Source organism: Anguilla rostrata, chromosome 11 (genome assembly GCF_018555375.3).
Source record: "Anguilla rostrata isolate EN2019 chromosome 11, ASM1855537v3, whole genome shotgun sequence".
NCBI lineage: Eukaryota > Metazoa > Chordata > Actinopteri > Anguilliformes > Anguillidae > Anguilla > Anguilla rostrata.
In genome coordinates this window covers 31271460-31291863 of record NC_057943.1, presented here as the reverse complement: position 1 = coordinate 31291863, position 20404 = coordinate 31271460, and the positions used below count along the sequence as shown (strand labels likewise).

The window sequence follows — 20404 nt, the reverse complement described above, 5'->3', positions numbered from 1 at the left end:
CCTGTGGCTCATCTTTCCATTTCTATGCTGACATGCAGGATACTGGTCATCAGGAGAATTACACAGAATAAATAAGGCAGAATTTCAGTTCGGCTGGTTGCTACTGACTAAATGAGACAGCCTACAGCACTGCAGGGATAGCGTATCATGACCCGGCAGGCTAATGCAGGCACAAGGACACCCTCATAAAGGTCAGTTGCAGCTTCAGAAGGGGATGCCACAAATGCTCCCATCATGGCTATGGCTTTGTCTGCTTCATGTAAGAATGCTGGCTAGTAATATATGGGTGTCCATTTCTCTTCCTGGAAGGGTGGGTATGTATGCAGCTTTTTTTCACCAAGTACCCTGGTTCAGTTAGGTAACTAGCCATATACACCATTCACTCATAGATTGTGCTGGAACGGAAATGAATGTGTTCTTATTCATGAAAAGGCAGCTAACTGCTATCCTGAAGAGCATCCTAAAAAAGCCCATGGGTGTTGCGGTTTCACCAGTCGAGGGTATAGTCGTGGGTATGCATGCACATGTATCATTATGACCTCTGTCGTAAGTTTCACCCTACCAAGCCGTAACTTGGCGGGATGGCATACCTGCCATCCCAATGTTTACAATTATTTTGATGTGTGTCTCGTTCTTCTGGTTCATCATAAATTCGGCCGTTTCTGTCTCAAACTAGCCAGATGATATAGCCACGTTTGGTTCAATTCATAGTGTGGAAATGTCACTTTGTAGTTAAAAAAAGTCAGCACTGCTGGGCCACGATTGGCGCAGATCAAACCTGGAGTCGCTCAGTATCTGCGTAGCTTGATAGCTAAGCATTAACTGTCTTAACGACTACTTGTATTTTTTCCATAGATTGCGTTGTTGCCGTTCTCGTTGTTAGTGTTAATCAGTTTAACCATCAGGGTCCAAGTTGAACTATGCGGTTGTTCCCTGCATTGGACCGGTACTTCTCTCAAGGGGTTTAGTCATACTTCTTCCTGGTTATGGTTATACACTTTGTTGTACGTCGCTCTGGATAAGAGCGTCTGCCAAATGCCTGTAATGTAATGTAATGTAAGCAAGTAGCAACTGAAATGTTCACTTGCTTTAGCAACTTAACTTGCAGTGCTTTAGCCAGCAGGATGCTAAAAGGTAATAAAGTCCAATGCAGATCCTACAGTATGTGAATAAGCACAGTTACACATGCTTAGCCTTGTATCCAAAAAAGTTTTCGATACGTCCATATGACATCTTAACCAGAAACAGACTGACGCAGGATATGCAGGTCCAACGTTTTTGCAATTACGCCTCCACTACCATCTCATCTCCTCCGTGCCCCAGAAACCAATCTTTGTGTCCTCCCTCCTTCCCAACATTGGAGGAGACGAGCGAAGCACACAGGACTGTATTGGCGAAGTGGCTTCAAACTTTCCTTCCCTCCTTTCCTCCACATAACTTCTGGGTAGGAGACGAGCGATAATTGGGAAGCAATGGAAGGGAGGGGAGGAGTAAAAAGTAATGGGACACACCTCAGGGGAGACTAGCTCTTCGAAATTGTGCTCGGAACTTGTGGATAGCGATTACTTAGTTTGACCTTATTTTGTTCAATTACAATTCTCATCTAACTCTTCTGGCTTGTTTGCCAATTAGATTTTGTGCTTGAAAATTGACTCGTTCCATTTAATTTTGATTCTCGTCTAGCCCTTCTGGTTTGATTGCCGATTGGATTTTGTGTTTGAACATTGACTCATTCCATTCGATTCCAATTCTCGTCTAACTCTTCTGGTTTGATTGCGGATTGGATTTTGTGTTTGACAATTGACTCGTTCTATTCAACCTTGACTCTCATTTTGCCCTGATGCTCAATGTATAGTGGCTCCAGTTAGTGTTCCAGGCTGTTTTCTATCCAGTCAGGTAACACTCCTACTATGGTGCACATATAAACTGAACATTTACCAGAGTCAACTTCAATGTTGCTTAAACTCTTGAAGTAAAGGACTTCGCTTTTAAATTCTTTTAACTTACGATCCATTTTAACAGCTGGATATTCACTGAAGAAGGTTCGATTGAGAACCTGCATTAGCTATCAGGAATGGCTAGCACCAGGTCCTTAGCAATCAATGATGTTACAGAAACTGAGGTACAAACAGTGGACAGCAACCCACTAAAGGCTGCAGGCAATTCTTTTTTTTTTGTCACTTCAGATTATTTTGATCCAGAAAACGACATTCTGCATTTGGGACTAAATGAAAGAGTAATGCAGCACAGAGCTTCATAATAGCTGCAAGCACAAGTAGCATACAGGTGTATCATTATTAATCTTACCCATTCAGGTTCAGTGCTTTTGGCTCAGGTAATAAAATGCATAAATGCCAACATGACAGAAAGAACATTAGATGCATTAGATAATATTTCAAGTCACTACATATGAGAAAACATTCCTCTTCTTAAAAAATGGTGGTTTAATATCTAGTTGTCTTTTAGACCATCATATTTCAATCCACTGTGAAAATTGGAACGTCAGTTATGAATTGTCTGGTTTCGAGAATAGCTGTCATGAAATAAGACGAGGTGTTTAAAAAACACTCCAGACTCAAACTCAGCTTACTTATGGATTATTTTAATATTCCCCACAGTTTAAAACATTTTAAAATTGCTATTAGCAAGCACAGTTAACTCAAATGTAGCAGCGGAATGAGTATTAAGTACTTGAAAAGGCTTGAAGCCTAACATTTATAGATGAAGAACATTTACCAACAGAAAATTTTGTTTAAATACTATATATTTTACATAATATATTCACATAACATATTGCCCTCTCTATACACTGGAAATCCTTTCAATAACTTAGGCTACACATTTTTTGGAAAATACTTTTTTTTGGTGCAGTTCATAGTTCCTTTGTCAGTGTTCCACATGTCAAAATGGCACATTATGTAAGAGGATAACATTACTGCAAAAACGGAAATCACCTTCACCAAGGTTACCAAACGAGGAAAGCACAAAAAAACACACATTTTCAGCATGACCTTGTTTTTTTGTACATAAGCATTGCATTGTTCTGTGTTTGTTATTGGAATAAAGCGCAGGTAATGCGTCGTCAGTACTGTCAGTTCAATGTGGGTTGAACTCCCTCTCTCAATAGGGGCCGGTGTACTGTCCTGCAAAGACAAAAAAAAAACCTGCAGGTTTTTGTTCCAATTCAGCCCATATTTCTAGATTCAAGGTTCCCATAATCAGATTCATTTTAAAGCTCAAGATTTTTTTTAAATGATTATTTTTTGTGTTGCTAGTGAATTAGCCAGAAAGCCAGGTAATTCTGAACATGTAACTACAGTAAACATGCAGGTGCCAATTTGCAAATATATTATGTTCGTGTGTTGCATGTCTTCTTGGCAGCAAATTCCAGACTATAAGGCCATCTGGCTGTATACAAGCCGATGAGCTACAAGCCAAGTCCCACTAACATTGCTAATCCTGGTATTAAACAATTCAAGCTAGCAAGTTAGTGAGAAATGCATGCATATAGTTGATAGTTGCAAAAGAACAAAAAGTAAAAATCATGAACGTAGCCAATTTTTCAAGACACCGCACAAACGATATAATGTCTTTTCCAAGACAGGAATTTAAGAAGTTTCAATAAAAACCCTGTTAACTGGAGCACTTATTTTGTTATTTTGCTGTCATGCACGGACAGGAAAACCTGCAGGATTCTGGCGTTGCAGGAACAGAGCTTCCTACCACCGATATAACCAAGGGAAAAACAGAGACGGGAGAGGGAGTGTGTGTGTGTGTGTGTGTGCATGTGTTTCTGTGTTTGCATGTGTATACACACCATGCGGGATCATGCGCAGTCCTCTGTGTGTTTAAACACTTTACATCTGGAATGACTTAAGAGCGTTCGATGCAAATCATGTTCCGCCTCCCGCCAATTATATTACAAATTAAGAGCGCGCCCTTTCCGGCTCTCGCGAAGTTTTGTTGGGGTGGACGAAAATGCCCCCCCGTACGCCCTTCAGGGAGCGTCCGTCAAAAAGACAGGGACAAAAGGGAGGGGGGTGGGGGGCAACGCGACGGGGAAGACGTTAAGTGACGACTGCAGAGCGGCCCAAAAATTACACCCCAAGCCATTCTATGGCCCCGGGAATTACATTTAAAAAAGGAGCGGAAGTCAATCACACTGAATCACATTTCCCCATTCCCAAAGATTAAACAAAAGCCGAAGGGATCATCGGAAATGGCACCGCGGAGAAAACGCATAACTTATGATAGCCATTCTACATGAACATATACCGTTATAACTCACTGCTAGCACTCCCCTAGGATTAAAAACAGCAACATCTACCCAATCTGTACACCAATACAACAGGTAACATGGGCCTATTTACTTATTCTATTAAAACCTAAGGTCCTTATTTTTTAAGGGGTATGCACAAGACAGTTCTGAATAAACTTGGACTGACCTTTACTACTTTAGATTAAAAATGAGCCATAAACTGAGCTATAGTTTCCCGCAGAATTTTTCGGCAGGATATAATATTTTAAATAAATGACGTGTGGATGATAGAGTTTATAGTTTTCATCAAATTCTATATAAATTAAGCTAATTTTGACTCCTGATTACCTTCCTGCAACTATTTAGAACAGTTCCCATTTAAGTTCACTTGTCTTTTGAACTGTCTTTTTTGGCTTCAGGAGCCTCTCCTATCACCCCCCCTGCAGGTCTGTGGTGGTAATGGAACATAATTGAGAAGATGGCTGTGATTTTTTTATGCTGTTTTTTTTCCCGCTTTTTTTTTTTTTTTTTTGCGATGCTGGCGTGCCCGGACCCTCCCGCTGAAAGCCGATGCTGCCCCCTGCTGTTCGCCTCGGTGCACTGTGTGGCGCGTCCCCGGTCCTCAGAGCAGTTTCAGGCTCCCGGTCACATTGCTGACCAGTTCCTCTTCTCCAATCAGGGCCAGGACAGTGCGAGACCCAGGCTCCACCTACCCAAGGGTTTCCAAAATTATTTACACATAAAGGAAGTTTATTGCCATTAACGCCTATATCACAACCATTGGCTGCACAGCAACTGAGGCACCAACTGTAGCAAATTAAGTATACATATTTTTAACCCTTTTTAAACTGTCAAAACATTTAGACACTGATAACCTGCTTTCTTGTAACTCCTCTACAGACAGATTTCCCAGAATAAATAAACCTATAGGACTAATCATGTGAATCATCAAATTCGAGAGGAACATCAGCTTTGGTACATGGAACTGTACAGTACAGAACTGAGCGGCACTACAATATAGTGTTTAGGGAACAGTTTGTAACAGAGGTTGCAGGTTCACATCTTGATGGGGCACTGCTATTGTAGAAGGTTGACTAAACGTCTAACATGAAAGGTAAAAACTGGCAAAACAGCAGTAAATTGGTATCGTGCTGAAGAGAGAGGTGCCCACCTGAGTCTGTCCAGCGTCCTGCACCAAGTAAGTGGGGAGGCTGAGACTCATGGCCAAGGCCTGCAGCTCCAGCAGGTGTGGCATATTAGTGCCCTGCATCACCACTTTCTGTGCCCTGCAGAGACAGGAAGCCGGTGTCACACAGAGAAGTGACCCCCATGGAAAAGTGACCCCAACAAGTATTTATGCAATTTCATAACCTACAATTATTTATGTATTCTTATTCGGGGAAACATACAAATTACTGATAAAATTACATTTTCATCGCATATCTAAACATAAAAACATGAATACAGTCATGTAAACTAATTTACAACAAATAACTATATAGGTCGGAAGTGATATCTGATCCCTTTTCCGTGGGGTCAGATCTCTACATGACACTGGCTCTTTGTGGGGAAAGGAGAGGTGTGTTCACTGGCATAATGCAGTTTCTCTGGCCCCCCATAGGTGCGGATTTCCCAAGCCACTTTTCACTCCCACGTTATAAAATAAGATACTGTTGTTCCTCAGAAACTGCCATCGTAACAAGTTTATAGAGATAGAATCATGAGTTTTAAAACTATGTATTGTGTGTCTAGGTTGACTGAAAATTGCACCGTAAAAAACGGAATGAATGTAAATAAGCCCACTCCATGACTTAAGGGGTTAAATGCCGTGGCAACGTCTGGAAAACTTTTACTATGTCTGGTGATTTAACCCTTTGCGCAAGCCGCCTAGTGGCCAGGACGCTGCTGTCCTGAGATTGCTTAAATCAGACATTCAGTGCTCCTGCAACCAAACTATGAGTGGAAACAACACAGTCTGTGTTCTAGCTTTATGAGTACATGACAACTATGCCAAATATGAAGTTTTTAAGTGCCACCATTGTCCAGTAGTTAATCCATTCAACAAGCACCCCCTGCCCAGTTTCATGTGGAACTAGCGCGGCACATTGGACAATAACATCCATCTGGGAGTTCATAAAAATATTCTTTCAACACCAAAAATTTGTATTCTGTCATAGCAACAAGATAAAGCCAACAATAGGTATGCCAATACAGCAGTGAAAACGCTGCTCGCTGAAGAGTGAAATAAAACACAACTGGCAAATTTTAACAAGCGACAGCTCTTGGGCACAGGGAGGGGAGGGCGAGAGCTAGCAGCATTTTGCATAGTGTAGCTTTCATTTTATCCCAAACTGCCAAACAATAATAAAAATCCCAAAAATACACATGTCCAAACAAACACAAGCACAAAAAAATGCAACCTGTGACTCCTTAAATTTACCAGCAGCTTTTAAAAAAAGGATCCCAACCACGCAACATTGGAGCGGAGGGAGGACTTGGCAGCGCACACAGTGAAATGACAGTTGGTTATATGTCACTTTAAAAAGAAAAAGTAATCAAAGCAAAGTATAGTGTGTTGCCTGCAGAAATAAACAACTAATGTGGACTCACGCTGTTTCGAATAAAACATGGGGAGGCAGCTACTTCATGCAGAATTTCAAAATTTCAAACTAAAGGAGAACAACATTTTTGCATTTTCACCAAGATAATTGCATTTGTGGCACTTCATTTCTACCTAAATTATGAATATAAACTAATCTAGTATTGTTAGTATTTGTAAAGGATGCAAGTGTCTCGCTTCATTAAACCCTTTTCCAAGTCTCTGTGATGCTCACATCATGAGTTAAATTTAAAGCCTTAAATACAACATTTAAAGTGGCGGTTATTCTTATTATGCTTAAAAAGATTCTATGTATCCTGCAGCCAGCCCTACATACAAGTCTCTCTCTCACGACCTGATTTAGTGAGTGATGGTATTTTTGGTAGCTTTGTTTCATGGTAGCTCAACAATCTTAGTTCTTTTTTGAGCAACACTCAGATATTTTCTCCTCATTTTAAAAAGCAGGTCTAGCTAGTTATCAAGAGAAAGCTACAGCCTTTGTCTCTATATGTTTTGAAAGGGATACTATTCACACAGGTCAGCCCTAGGTTCTAGAATCTATTTGGTTTAAATTAGGCGTGATTCGATGGTAGTGTGATAGATGGGTAGGGGTTTCTGTGATGATGAAGGGTATTGGCTACTCAGTACGGTCTATTCAGCTTGTAGCCAATAGGGGCTCTCTGCTGTCTATCAACATCAACACCAACTGTCAGATCTCACCTTGTTCAGTCACATTTTTAAAAAATATCTTTTTCTTTTTCTTCTTTTTTATCAGACTAGGGCGGGGCTGTGGAGTCCGCACTACGCCAGTGGCTGTCTTGTAGCACAGGGTGTTAGCCTACATCTTGTGCTGGGCATTTACTTTATCCTCTGCAGGACTTCAGAGTTTTTCCAGCAGTCCTTACCCAGTGCGGTCCCACTTCCACGCCATCTCCCTCCAGCTGTTCTTCTCCTGCAAGGCCTGGTACAGCCCCACAGCGGCATGCGCCACCTGCGCTGCCACCTGCTCGCAAACGACAAGCGCGCATCGCAAATCAAGTGCTCTCGCATCACACAAACTCATCTGAATTCAGCTGCTCTAACTTCACACAAACATGCATCTGGATTCACCTGCTCTAATTTCACAAAAGAGTGCATCTGAATTCAGCTGCTCTAACCTCACACAAACATGCATCTGGATTCAGCTGCTCTAACCTCACACAAACATGCATCTGGATTCAGTCCTCAATTCTTACTGTACCACAAGTGTGCACCTTTGTGAAGGTCCCTCAGCAGGTCCAACATTTTCAATTACTCATCAGAATAATAATGGAACCTGTGAAAATATTACACTAAATCTAAAACAAATGGTTTTGTTAATGTGGAGACACTGACCTTTCCCACCCCCATGGACAGATCCATATTCACCACAAACACCATCTTGAATATGAGATCGTCATCAACTTCCTCCTGGAAAACAAGGTGGTAAATAGGTTTACCGCACAGATCATCAGACAAGTGTCATCTTTGTTTGAAAGGATAATATATGAGCTTTGGAAACTACCTAGGGTGTGAGCATTTCAATCCAATAATCAGTTAATTTATAGTGCACTACCACTATGACTACTACTGTTCCTATCAACCCTCTATGACTGGGTAATATGTCATCTTTGCAAGTCAACTTGAGAATAGCCAGCTGACCAATCAGTCACTCATCAGACAGTTGATTAATTTACTTCTGCTTCAGTTAGTACTATTAGTAATATCATTACTAGCATCACTGCTACTACAACCACTAATAATAATTATTATTATATAACAACAATAGAAACAATACTACTATTACTACTAAGCTACTGCTGCTATTACTTCTACTACTACTACTACTAATAATAATAATAATAATAATAATAATAATAATAACCTCGTTTTCCAGCTTGTTGAAGTAGTACATGGCAGCCTCCTCTGCAGACACATTCCGGGTGTGTATAAGAGCCTGACAGGAACCAAACACAGTGTAGTATAATGGTTAGGGGACTGAACTTGTAAACGAAGGTTGCAAGTTCTATTCCCAGGTAGGACAATGCCTTCATATGCTTCAGCATGGTAGGTAACCTGAATTGCTTTAGTATTTATGCAGCGGTATGAATGGATACTGTGCAGACTGCAAGAGAACAGCTGCAATACAGATAGACAAGCAGTCTATCACGTGCCAGGCCACTGGAACCTCTGGCAAAATAACCAGGTTGTTAATCCACATTTAAACAACACAAGCTGACAAAATCAGATGCTCATTTGAAATTAATTCTGTATTCTGAACCAATGCTGTTAATCTGGTAATCAATTCAGATGCAAATAATGTGCGCAGTGAATCCTGCTTGAACACGTTATGATGCAGTGGATGAGGAGCGAGGCCTGTGTTAGGGAGGGAATGCTGGCGACCTGGTGAAGATCATGGCCCAGAGGAGAGTGTAACCATACCTGCTTGGCCGCTTCCTCAGGTATGTCCAACTCCCGCAGCTGCTGCAGGTAGGCGGGGTTCACCTCCTCTGAGGCGGGATCGGGGCCACCCTGCTGCGACGGCTCCATTTCCTAACTCAAAAAGAAACAGCAAAAATAGTCAATGGCGTTTACATTGGAAAGCCGGCTAACTGGGATCGACAGCTCTCCAAAAATGGCTAGCACTGCGTTTCCACTGCGTACTGTCACAGATAGCAATAAACGCATAATGTAGATTCACGTATAATGTACTCAAAGGCATTTCACTCCGCTCAGTTACATTTTTACTTATGGTAAAGTTAAATTCGCGAACATTTACATGGATACGCATCTGCATTCTGCCTATGAGCTTTTCGGTGAAAATCGAGAGAAATTTAAACATAAGATTAGAACATGGTACAACAGCGTCAATCGGACCCATAACTCGGACCCGTGAGGATTGGGCTGTCATAATTCTTTATGAATTCAGAAAAAAAAGATAAATTACGCATAGCTAGATCCAATATCCCGGAATAAAAGGTTGTCACACCAGGACTACGCGTACACAAGACGTCAATATCTGAAAACATCATGTGCCTTATGACAATGTAGCCAAAAATGTGTTAATGTTACCAATGTGACGCTCAAACTATTAGACAATGTGCTGTTGTTAGTTAGGTAGCTAGCTGAAAAGCTAGCACCTAGTCAGAGTTGTCTGAACAGTAGCTAACAAGCCACTGTGTTAGCAGGCATTTATGCAGCTAGGAAGCCAGCAGCAAAAACATCACCCCTCCCCAAATTACTCAAACTAGCCAGTTTTTTTCCCTGGGATGCCGCCCATGTCATGCAATCACTGGACTTCCCAAAACGCTACCAGCCACTCCTTGCTAGCTTAGCTGGGTACTAACCTGTACTACGCAGAGCTACCTAGGATCCACTTGTAGCTTGTAGAACGGGAAGGTGGCTAACCTTGGGATAGCACGAAAAATAGCTAATGTTACGTTATTCAGTTAGCTTTGCAGGCTGTGAGGACGACTCACTGTATTTTTTTATTTAATTAATTTTTTTCTTTTGCAATTTAGGTAGCTTGCTCGCTAGCAAGCTAATTCTGGCAAGTCAGCCAGCTGGCTATGTTATGTAGCGATACCTACTGCTCACTATTAGCGAGCAATTCCGGATGTCAGACGTTGGCTAGCGAACTAGCTTAGTCGTGGATGGGTTTAGAAACATTTACTGATCCGATATGCTGTTATGTAAAAATGATAGTTGAAACAGTCTCCTATTCCATTCATTTCCCGTTAGACAGCTGGCAAGCTAACCCGATAAACAACAGAACTGTGCGCTAACCAGTATGTGCGCTACACACTTGGATGGAAATGGAATTCGCAAAGAGTCCAGCAGGGAATAGTTGTCGGGTGGAAATGCTGTTAAGGACACCAAGTGCCCGTACCTAACACAAGTCTTCGGTAGGCTGTGTGTAATGTTCATTAATGAAACCCTATAGATTATAGTATGTAGCTCACAGTAATGTGGAAGAAATCATATAGGCCAATCCATCTGCCGTCACCCTTGGGACACAAGCTGCGCAAATAGATGCTCCTTACTGAAGCAAGCCTGGGAGGAAGAATAAATAATTGAGGGGAACTGAGGATTTCTGATGATGCAATCAACATAAAAAAAAGTAGAAGATAAAAAAGAAACAAAATCACTTAAGTTATATTAAGTTGTATTCAAATTATATGTATTTACACAAGTCAGTATTCATAAGGAGCATGTGGTCATTGTGGTTTTCTGAAGGAAAGGCTACATTTCTGTTGGAAACCCTAAAATCTCCCATTGCTGTATAGATGTGGGGTATTCCACAACACCCCCATTCATGGTTAACTGCATAGTTGTTATCCTACTTAAATAAATGTTTTGTCACTCATTTACACATATTCCCGTTGTACATTGCACAGACTTTATTCTGCTGTTCCACAGACTGGTGAAGCGGACCAGACTAAATGGTATATTTAGCATGCATATTTGTTTCTAATACTGAAGGCACAATGATGATCAGAAAAGGATACTGAGATAAGACTTATAGAAAAACAAAAAAGTGGATGCTCAAATGGAGTTGCCAGTATCAGTTGGAGACTGGAAGAAACACCCAACTTACACATTACACAACATACAGATAATATTCACGTAAGGCCAATATATACGTTAGGATAATATGCACATTATGCGGATACACCTATAAGGATAATACTGCATGCACATTATGCTGATATACCGATAAGGATAATATGTACATAAGGCTAATGTTCACATAAGGATAATATGCACATTAAGGTAATATGCATATAAGGACCATATGCACATGAGGCTTATACGCACACTTTTTACTGGCTCGTTACAATAGGATAATTAAATTTTATTTTCCTCACCATATAATGATAATTACAGTAATATTGCAGCCATATAAAATTGAGTCACTGCATAGCCATGAAGGCTCAGAGACTAGGGAATTGTGGATGTGTGTCTAATAATATATATTACAAGAGGCAGAGGTGGCATGGATTTTGGAATATTTTATTTTATATTAAAAAACAGCATTTAGGCTCCAATGCCCATTAAAAGAGTAGGCTTAATGGGCACAAGACACACAAAAACACACACACAATGAAAAACTCATAATGTATTCAGTGAACGGTAGTTGTTTTCATCAAAACAGATTTGCAAAGAACAATATGTAAATGCTATGTAAAACTTTTTTATTTTTTTGTCTACCCTTCTGTTTATGGTATTATGTAATCATCATCTTGTGAAGTTTAGACATTCAAATTTTCTTATATTGATGTTGAACGCATCATTTATAAAAAGGCACATATAAATAAATATAAATAATTAAAAATGATTTCATTTTCATAATTTAAAATGAGTTCAGTTAAATTCAAAACTCTCTTCTTACATCCTCTGGTCTGGTAATCCACTCAGATTGCCGGTACCAGTCGGAAAAGGGCTATATCCAATTCATAAAAGGGTATCAATATGTATAAAAGGGTGTTGAAGGTCAGAGGTCATCGTTATTCATCAGTAGCTGCTGTCAAGAGTTGAGCCAGGGGTGAGAGAGACACTGGGCTGCAGTTGCCCTTCTCTCTGGCAGGAAATCCAGCATTTGTAGCAGGAAGTCAGAGAACAGGGAAGCCTCCTTTAGGCTGCAGTGGTACTTCTCCACCAAGACCTCGTACATACCCCACGGGCGCAGGATACTGATCCTACGCAGGTCACCTGGATGGGGGAAGGGGGTCCAAACAAGTGTGAGGTTAAAGAGAAAGCAACGAGTGAGAGTGCAAATATTTGGTGTTGTTGCGTTTTTAAAATTAAAGACCATTTAAAATGCCACTTAGCATGCATTTACTATCGATCACTATGGGTCTTTCAAGATCCTTCAGTCAAAATCTTGATCTAAAAATGTAATATTACACATAACCAAAGAAAACAAATACTATGATATTAAGCCTATTTTGTGCAGTTTTCATACTATCTAGGACCAGAGGATTTGGTATTGGTCACTTAGTCAGTGATTTATGTTGTAACCAATCAGTGGTATATATGTTTAGTCGGCTTAAATCTAATGGAATTTATTACTTAATTATTTTCTTGTTTATATATTTGGAGCAAGTAAACATGTATCATTATCTTGTGGCTTAATGAACACTTTAAATGCAAGAAAAAAAAGTGATTGCACAGAATCTTCAAAATAAGTATTTTCTTGAAAAAGTGCAGGTTTGCTTTGCTAAAAAAATAAGTGTTCTGCTATTTGACATATCGAACTTCCTGAGTTAAATCTAGAATACACATGCTTATGACAATTCATTAAAAACACTTGGAACATATTCTTCACCATTGTGGTTAAAGTAGTGGTCAGAGTATTTCCCAGACAGGGCCACAGAAGCGGGGATTCTTCCCAGAAGTTCGATAATGTGAGCTAAGTGGTCTGGAAAAAAACATTTGGATAAAGTTAATATGGAAGTTAATGGAATGGATATTCCATTTCACAGAGTAATGTCTTACCCTCTCAGCTTCAGGTTTCTCAGACATACCTTCCTCCAAGGAGAAGGTCTTCCCTCTCTTGGGCTCAAACATCGCTTCGCCAGTGACAAGCTCAAAAGCCTGTGACATCAGCAAAGAAAGCCGCTAACACGGTTAGCTTCCGTGCGCACACGCGCCGTTCTCATCAAACAAAGCCAGAAATGGCGAAGCAGAAAAAGGCAGATGGGGTGTTCGGGCCCTGCTCACCATGCAAGCCACACTCCAGATGTCCGCTGGCGGGCCATACTCTAAGCCCAGCAGAACCTCCAGGGAGCGGTACTGACGCGTCTGGATTTCGTCACAGAAGTGCTTGTACTGTCAGTGTATAAACGCAACAACACAGGGCGAGAGACGTGGGTCAATTTCAGCATACAAGGACAGTTTTCATTGTTCAGAATCACACGGGTCACTCAGTGGATTTGACATCACAGGTTTTGTTAGAATTCTGTCCCAGAATTATCTACCAAGCTAAATTTACTCTTTTTTTCCCATTCAGTGGGTGATGGTAACGGAATGTATATAAATATATGGTTTGAGATGTCAGTACTCACCACCCAGCAGGAGTTCCCTAGGTCAGCTATCTTGACAGAGATCCCCTCCATGCTGCTGGACATCAACCCACTGCCCCTGGACTTGCTTACTGGAACTGAGGTAGGCACACACAGACTGATTCCGCCATAAGAAGTGACTTCCGGTCTATGCTGGTTGAGAGTTAAAGCAATCAAGCTGCTGTGATTGTGCGTGTGTGTGTGAGTGTTTGTATGTGTGTGTGTGTTTTTTTTTTGGAAATTCTATGTTAAATAGTTTAACTGGTTCTAAATGTAAAGTAGCCACTGGTTAGCAAGAAAGGAGGAGCTTTGGAGGAGGTCACATGATTGAGTTTTAGCACTAATTGCATGGGTACCTCATTAAGGAGGCACGATTATTTTAACAATAAACAACTGCCATGAGTTGATACACTGAGTACTGGCTAAGTTCTGTTTTTCTCTGTTTAGAACACCACAGTGACCAGTTATCTTCCTTGGCAGTGCTTCTGCTAGTCTTCTTGTGGATAAGACATTGACCATAGATGGTGGAATAACCAGAATGACTATTATTTATGGTAGCTGCACGAAAGATGAATGCAGTTAAACCTATGAGCCTCTGGCTGCTGAATATGTGAGCTAGAAATGTCTGTAAGGTAATAGGCCTTAGATTACCTGCACTGTCCTGGTTCAGTGCCTCTTTGCCTGGGAACTGTGTGCGAACTGCGCCCTCTGCTGTCTGCCTGCAGGATTGATTCTCCAAGCACAGCAGTATATTTTCAGGTTTGATGTCAGTGTGTATGATTTTACACTGGTTATGTAGGTAATCCAGCCCTTGTAGAACCTGCAGGCAAAAAATCCTTTATCTGATAACCTCAGGGTCATAAAAAAACTCACATTTCCATTTTTGAGATTTGGGAGTTTGATACATAAATAAAGATCTTCAATTATTGCTTTATGTACTGTCATTGGCCGTGCTAATAAAGTTTATTGAGAACATACGACTAAAATTTAACTAAGGGATTTTAATTATTTCTTGATTTTGTTTGATGCTGATAATAAATATAAATATTTATCATAAATATTACTTTTCAGCCATTGTCAGAAAAAACTGCAGGAGGAGAAAGTATATATTATTAGTATAACATGCATCACTGTAATTAAAAAGGCCGTTCCACTCACCTGTTTAATGACCTGCTTGACCCAGAGAAGTGGGAGACCGGGGTTCCCAAAGCAGTTCTGCCAGCTGTGAAGATCCGGGCCCAGAAGCTCCAGAACCAAGCACACGTCTGAGAGCAGGAGTCAAGGTCCCACCTCACCGCCCCCACAAACATCCCCCACATGAGACCCAGAGCCGCTCAGGCCCGCAGTCCTGTGCCACCCCCCACTTCGTCTGAGGCAACCTCAGGGCGACAGTTAAACGTAAGGATATGAATCCCGTTCTCTCCGGCCAGTTTGAATTCGTCCAGCAGCTGGACAACTTGCTGACTGTGTGGGTGCTTCCTGTTGGGCCCGCAGACCTGGTGGGATGGTGGGGTGGGTTTATGTGTTCGGGGTGACGAGAGGGGACAGCAAGATTTAATACAGCCCATCAGTTCTGTACTGAAATACACCTGTGAAACCCAGGCACTCTCTACTGAAACAGCCCTGCATAACCCAGTCATTTTCTACTGAAATGACCCCGCATAGACTAAGCATTTAGCACTGAAATAGCACCCAGAGTAAAGTGAGACAAAGGGAGAGAGTGAGACAGATAGCGAGAAAGAGAGACTGAGGGAGAGGGGGAAATACAGAGAGAGAGAGACAGAAAGAGTAAAGTAGCTGGTATACACCATAGGAGGTGTGTCAGGTACTCACACAGCGCAGCAGTGCTAACTCATCCTGAGCAGCCTGTGTGAAGCCCGCTGCACTCTTCAGCACCTTTACTGCTACATGCCTACTCAACCTGCAGCATGTACACACACACACACACACACACATGCACGCACACACACACACACACACACACACACACACAAACATCAGTACAAAAGTACTGATCAGCAACACAAACACATGCAGCAAAGGAATGACCAACATCATCTTGGCCATAAAAGCATCATAGAAAAACTGTCTGTGCAAAGAGTCAGTGATGAGAAATTCTCCGCAATGGTGTGTTTTCCTGGAGTCCAGTGGAACTCCACAGTACCTGAGGTCCAGACACTGCCAGACCGTGGAGAAGTAGCCCCAGCCAAGCTTTCTTAGAACCTGGTATCGTCTGTTGAAGGTGTCCCCTATCTGAACAGGGTGGTACCCTCCTGTACGTGACATACAGCAGGAGATACAACCATTACACCGGGGGTCTGCCACTCTGGCCCTGGAGAGCCACAGGCCCTGCTGGTTTTTGTTTTCACCTTAAAATCAGCACCCAGTTCATCTATTAAGATGTCCTTATGCAGATGCTTTATGTACAACACAAATGACATGATATAAAATTATGTATTTTTAAAAAAGGATTCCACTGGAAGAAAAAGTGTGAAATAATGTATTACATTCTGTTTTGGGGGCAAACAATTATTAGTAAATCAAACCTTAAATGAGTTCAATTCCACATTAAACCACAATAAAAAATAATAGACAAAGCCATATAAAATCGGAAAGATGTATGATTTTAAGTAATTAATGAAGACAAATGGGGTTTATAAACCTTCGTAGGCAAGGCAGGGAAATGAGAGAGACCTAAAACTGTAACCAAATAGCTCACTGGTGTGGTTAGGAGGTTCAACAGGTGACCATACGGGATGTCCGCAACAGAACACCTACCGTAGCAGTAGTCCATCGGATCCTCTTCGTCCTGCATCTCTTCTCGTTCCAGGTCCAGGAGACAGCCGATTTCGTGAACCCCAACTGCCGTTTTCCGTTCCGCTTTCTCTCGCTGTAGCCAGGGCGAGATGGCGTTTAAAAAACAACAGACATTGTGAAAGACTCATAAAGAAACCCCACCTCCGCAGACGGACGTCAAGTTGCTGTAGACATATTTGTGAAGCGACACCTCTGTATCCAGGCAGTGTAGAGTGACCAGGGAACAGGCCAGGCCGGGCTACTTTTAGACATCCCCCTATTCACAGATAACACAGACAGAATACCAGCCCAGCAGGAGGTCACGGAAAGGCCCTGAACTGAAAATCGATCATATCTCAAGATCGCTTTCTTTAGGTGTGAAGCTATGGCTCGTTCAGGCAACCACTGTCGTCTCTGGCCTCTCGATTTTTATGATTTATGATGTGATTTTTAGACGGGGAGTTTTTAAACGAGGATTTGCTTTTACAACTTAATATTAAGCATTTGCACATATCACTTAACTGCTTCTGACACCTATTTTACGAATTACTCTCATAATCCATGTACACAGATTACTTTGATGATGGCATCTCTTGTAGGCTAGGTCTACTGTACGCAGGAGGATGATCCGGTAATTCCTTAATATAATTTCCAATAATAAAAGCCAAGTAATAGGTCTATAACAGTAAGAATATACACATGATTTTTCAATACTCCTATAGTCCACTGCCCTCGGATTGCTTTTGACTACGGTGGGCAAGATAATATAAACTCAGTGCGTGTTGTAGCCTACGTGACCCCAGAGACCAAGGTAGCTAAAACTTCAGAGAACGTAACCTCTTCATTGTCTCTGGAGTTATGGAAAATTAACCATAAAAATTCCGGGCATTCGCAAAACGGAATTAAAAGCATTGCGCCAACTGTCCATGCATGCACTTTCAGGGAAACGCAGAATCAAACATGAGCATTTGGGGCAAATACTCAATCACTTTACTAGCCTACATATGATTTCCTAATTTTATGAATATTTTTCATGCTCATTTCCAGTATGCTATCAGGGGATTTAATTGGCAAGAAAGTCAAAACGTTTAATAGGCACGAAAGTCAAACGCTCTTTATTAATGGCAGCAATTGGCAGTCGTGGCCAGCAGGAATTTGCGCCACGTAACTACATAGGCTACATACAACTCTGTCAGCTGTGGCTTGCGGCAGATGCGCCGTTGTCCATGCGCTCGTTTACTTACTGTTTCGGGGGCACCTGGGCACGACTTTGCCCCGCAGGCTGACTCTGCCACATGGCCGGCTGTGTGAGCGGTGTTCACGGTGCGCTTCATTCGCCGCATGCGGGTTGTGTATGTGGCGTGTAGAGAAATCCCCCTCTATCCACGCCCCCCGGTGTTCGATAATACATCGCAGTGGGAAGATATTTCGGCGAGAGTGGACAGATGGCTAGGATTGCATTTTAAACTATGGCCAGCGATCCCGCCGGGCTGGAAAGTCGCACGTCACGTGTGAGAGAGGATTGAATTTTCCACTGTCTGCAAATCTAAGTTGTTGACAAACAGAAGGAGTGGCATGTTAACCCATTTATCTCAAATCTTGCCGTGAAATTCAAGCAAGTGGATACATGTCTGAATCCATTCCATCTTTTACATCCTTATATTTATCGGGTGCGTGGGAAGCAGTGCGGTTTTGGGAAACACTTAACAGCTGCTTTCGAACGAGACCGGTGGTATAAATATCAGCGCTCCGTGCGCAGAAAGCACGCCGGCTGCATATCATTAAGGCGTAGCTGTTAACACTTTTGTGGCACGCGTCTAAGCCACACATTGAAAACCGTTACCTGGTGTGTTGTAGCCTACTTCTGAGAGCTGAACTTTAAATAGGGACGTTATCGATCTGAGTGCGCGTTATGACAATATTCAAGAGGCTTCTGTGCATTGTGGCCTTAAACGGTGATGCCGCCAAGCTCTGGCTTGTCCACCTGATATGAAATGTAGACGTGGATAGTTGCCCGTGCATGTCATGGAAAATATTAATACACCACTGGAAAATTCTACAATACTTGTCCATCATCCAGTGTCGCATACTCTATCAGGAACTACGGGCAGTGGCGTATCCTTGAAGAGCAACTAGATATTAAATTGTCTTAAAGGCATACGATGCAGGTTTTTTTAACCTTGAAAATATTATGAACTGTGTTTAGGCATATCTATGATGCACGGGCAATCTCTGTCTTTATGCACTTTCATACACCTTTACCTGTATTTGATATTCAAAAATGTGTTCTGGACGTTTCTGGGCATGGTGCTCTTTTCTGTATGGGGAGAGGTGGGTGTGGCTACAGAGCCTGTGGTTTGGGATCAGATTGTTTGTTGCTAGTTTGCGGGCTTCTGCAATGGCGGACGCAAAGAAGCCTAGATACATTGAAGCAAAAAGACAAGCCGACAGGACTTGTTCAAGAACTAAAGTCAACCTTGAAATTACTTTTCTTTGGTGGTGTCAGTTGAAGTTCGCCAGGGGGATAGAAAGTGATGGGGAGTTGATATGCTTTCTGTTGGTCCTGTAAGTAACCTTACCTCTAGCTATCCAGCTAGAGGTTCCAGTGTTGCCCGTTTAGGTAGGTAGATAGCCAAAGTCAGGTACTCAGGGTGAGTGGGCAGGGTTGAAGATGGAGGAGGAGACTTCTTTGGTTATAAACAGAGGACCACAGCAAGGCTAAAAAAATCCAGGTGCCAGTTGCCATGCATATTTTAGTGTCCTAGGCAAACAAATAAATTAATACAAAATTATGTTGAGAACTGTGAATGGATGTGGATGGGAAAAGACTGAAGGAAAAACAATATGAAGGATGAACCTGGATCTGTAGCTTCGATCACTAGTGTACACCCACTGACTGGCACCTTCAGGTGAAACAAGGTCATGCTTACACAGTATGCTAAGGCAAACACGAAGAGAAGATGGTGACTGGGCATCAAATCCCTGCTGGATGTGTTACTGGTGTTGAGGGCTTTTCTGACAGAGCAGAGACAGCTTTAACTTTGAAGATGAGTGATGAGTTTGCCGACAGTCACCGTGTCATGCATTCAACCTTACAGACTGTATCCAAGCACCGGGAGTAACAAAATATTTATTGTTTTACCCTCCTTGGTGCAGAGGCTTAAGCCAGATAACTGGCCAGTCATTGTAACAGAGTGTTGATGCAGTGGAAAAGTCTCTAGAGGTGTCATCATTTCCTCTTTGAACTCACTCCATCCCGAAATTCCAGATTCCATATTCCATCTGAAGCCAAGCCACCGGAGAATCGATGACTGGTAGACCGACTGAACTCACTCAACGCTGTGTTTGTCTTTCAACTATCCCAGTCCACAACTTCCCCCTTCCGAGCTCAAGGAATCCTTAGTGTGATTTATGGTATGAAATGCAGACGCGCGTCTGAAATAGAGGACTATTCTCAACTTGGCAAAGCGCTGGGTCCAGTGTTGCCCGTTAATGTATCGAAGGGCAGGAGGAACCTGAGACTTCTGGTAAATGCCACACTGAGGTCGTCAGAGCAGCAGTGTGGTTTAGCCATTAAGGAAATGGCTTTATAGCCAAAGGATTTCAGGTTTAATTTCCAGGTGTGGCATGACCGTCGTACTCATGTTTCAGATTAAATATCAGGCATTT

General features: G+C 41.9%; 2 protein-coding genes across 9 annotated transcripts; both read right to left on the bottom strand.

Moving 5' to 3' along the window:
- Nucleotides 1-2581: 2581 nt before the first annotated feature.
- LOC135234600 (probable peptidyl-tRNA hydrolase 2) lies at nt 2582-10726 on the bottom strand. Of its 7 annotated transcripts, none has more exons than XM_064299372.1 (8): nt 10466-10726; nt 10223-10283; nt 9318-9432; nt 8761-8832; nt 8232-8306; nt 7763-7860; nt 5430-5544; nt 2582-4967 (listed from the first exon to the last, which is right to left on the bottom strand). In XM_064299372.1, exons 3-8 carry the CDS (start codon nt 9423-9425, stop codon nt 4881-4883), a joined length of 555 nt encoding a protein of 184 aa, XP_064155442.1. In that variant the 5' UTR covers nt 9426-9432; nt 10223-10283; nt 10466-10726; the 3' UTR covers nt 2582-4880. The 7 variants fall into 7 exon arrangements, with proteins under 7 accessions (XP_064155442.1, XP_064155443.1, XP_064155444.1 ...); XM_064299373.1 differs by having other exon boundaries at nt 9318-9428; XM_064299374.1 differs by having other exon boundaries at nt 9318-9428; nt 10662-10680.
- Nucleotides 10727-11872: 1146 nt separating this feature from the next.
- On the bottom strand, nt 11873-18417 carry si:ch211-220i18.4 (SRSF protein kinase 3). Of its 2 annotated transcripts, none has more exons than XM_064299368.1 (12): nt 17980-18417; nt 16718-16829; nt 16104-16212; nt 15773-15950; nt 15348-15435; nt 15098-15204; nt 14591-14759; nt 13943-14037; nt 13599-13706; nt 13403-13472; nt 13204-13296; nt 11873-12587 (listed from the first exon to the last, which is right to left on the bottom strand). In XM_064299368.1, exons 1-12 carry the CDS (start codon nt 18076-18078, stop codon nt 12403-12405), a joined length of 1413 nt encoding a protein of 470 aa, XP_064155438.1. In that variant the 5' UTR covers nt 18079-18417; the 3' UTR covers nt 11873-12402. The 2 variants fall into 2 exon arrangements, with proteins under 2 accessions (XP_064155438.1, XP_064155439.1); XM_064299369.1 differs by having other exon boundaries at nt 15773-15860; nt 17980-18412.
- Nucleotides 18418-20404: the final 1987 nt, after the last annotated feature.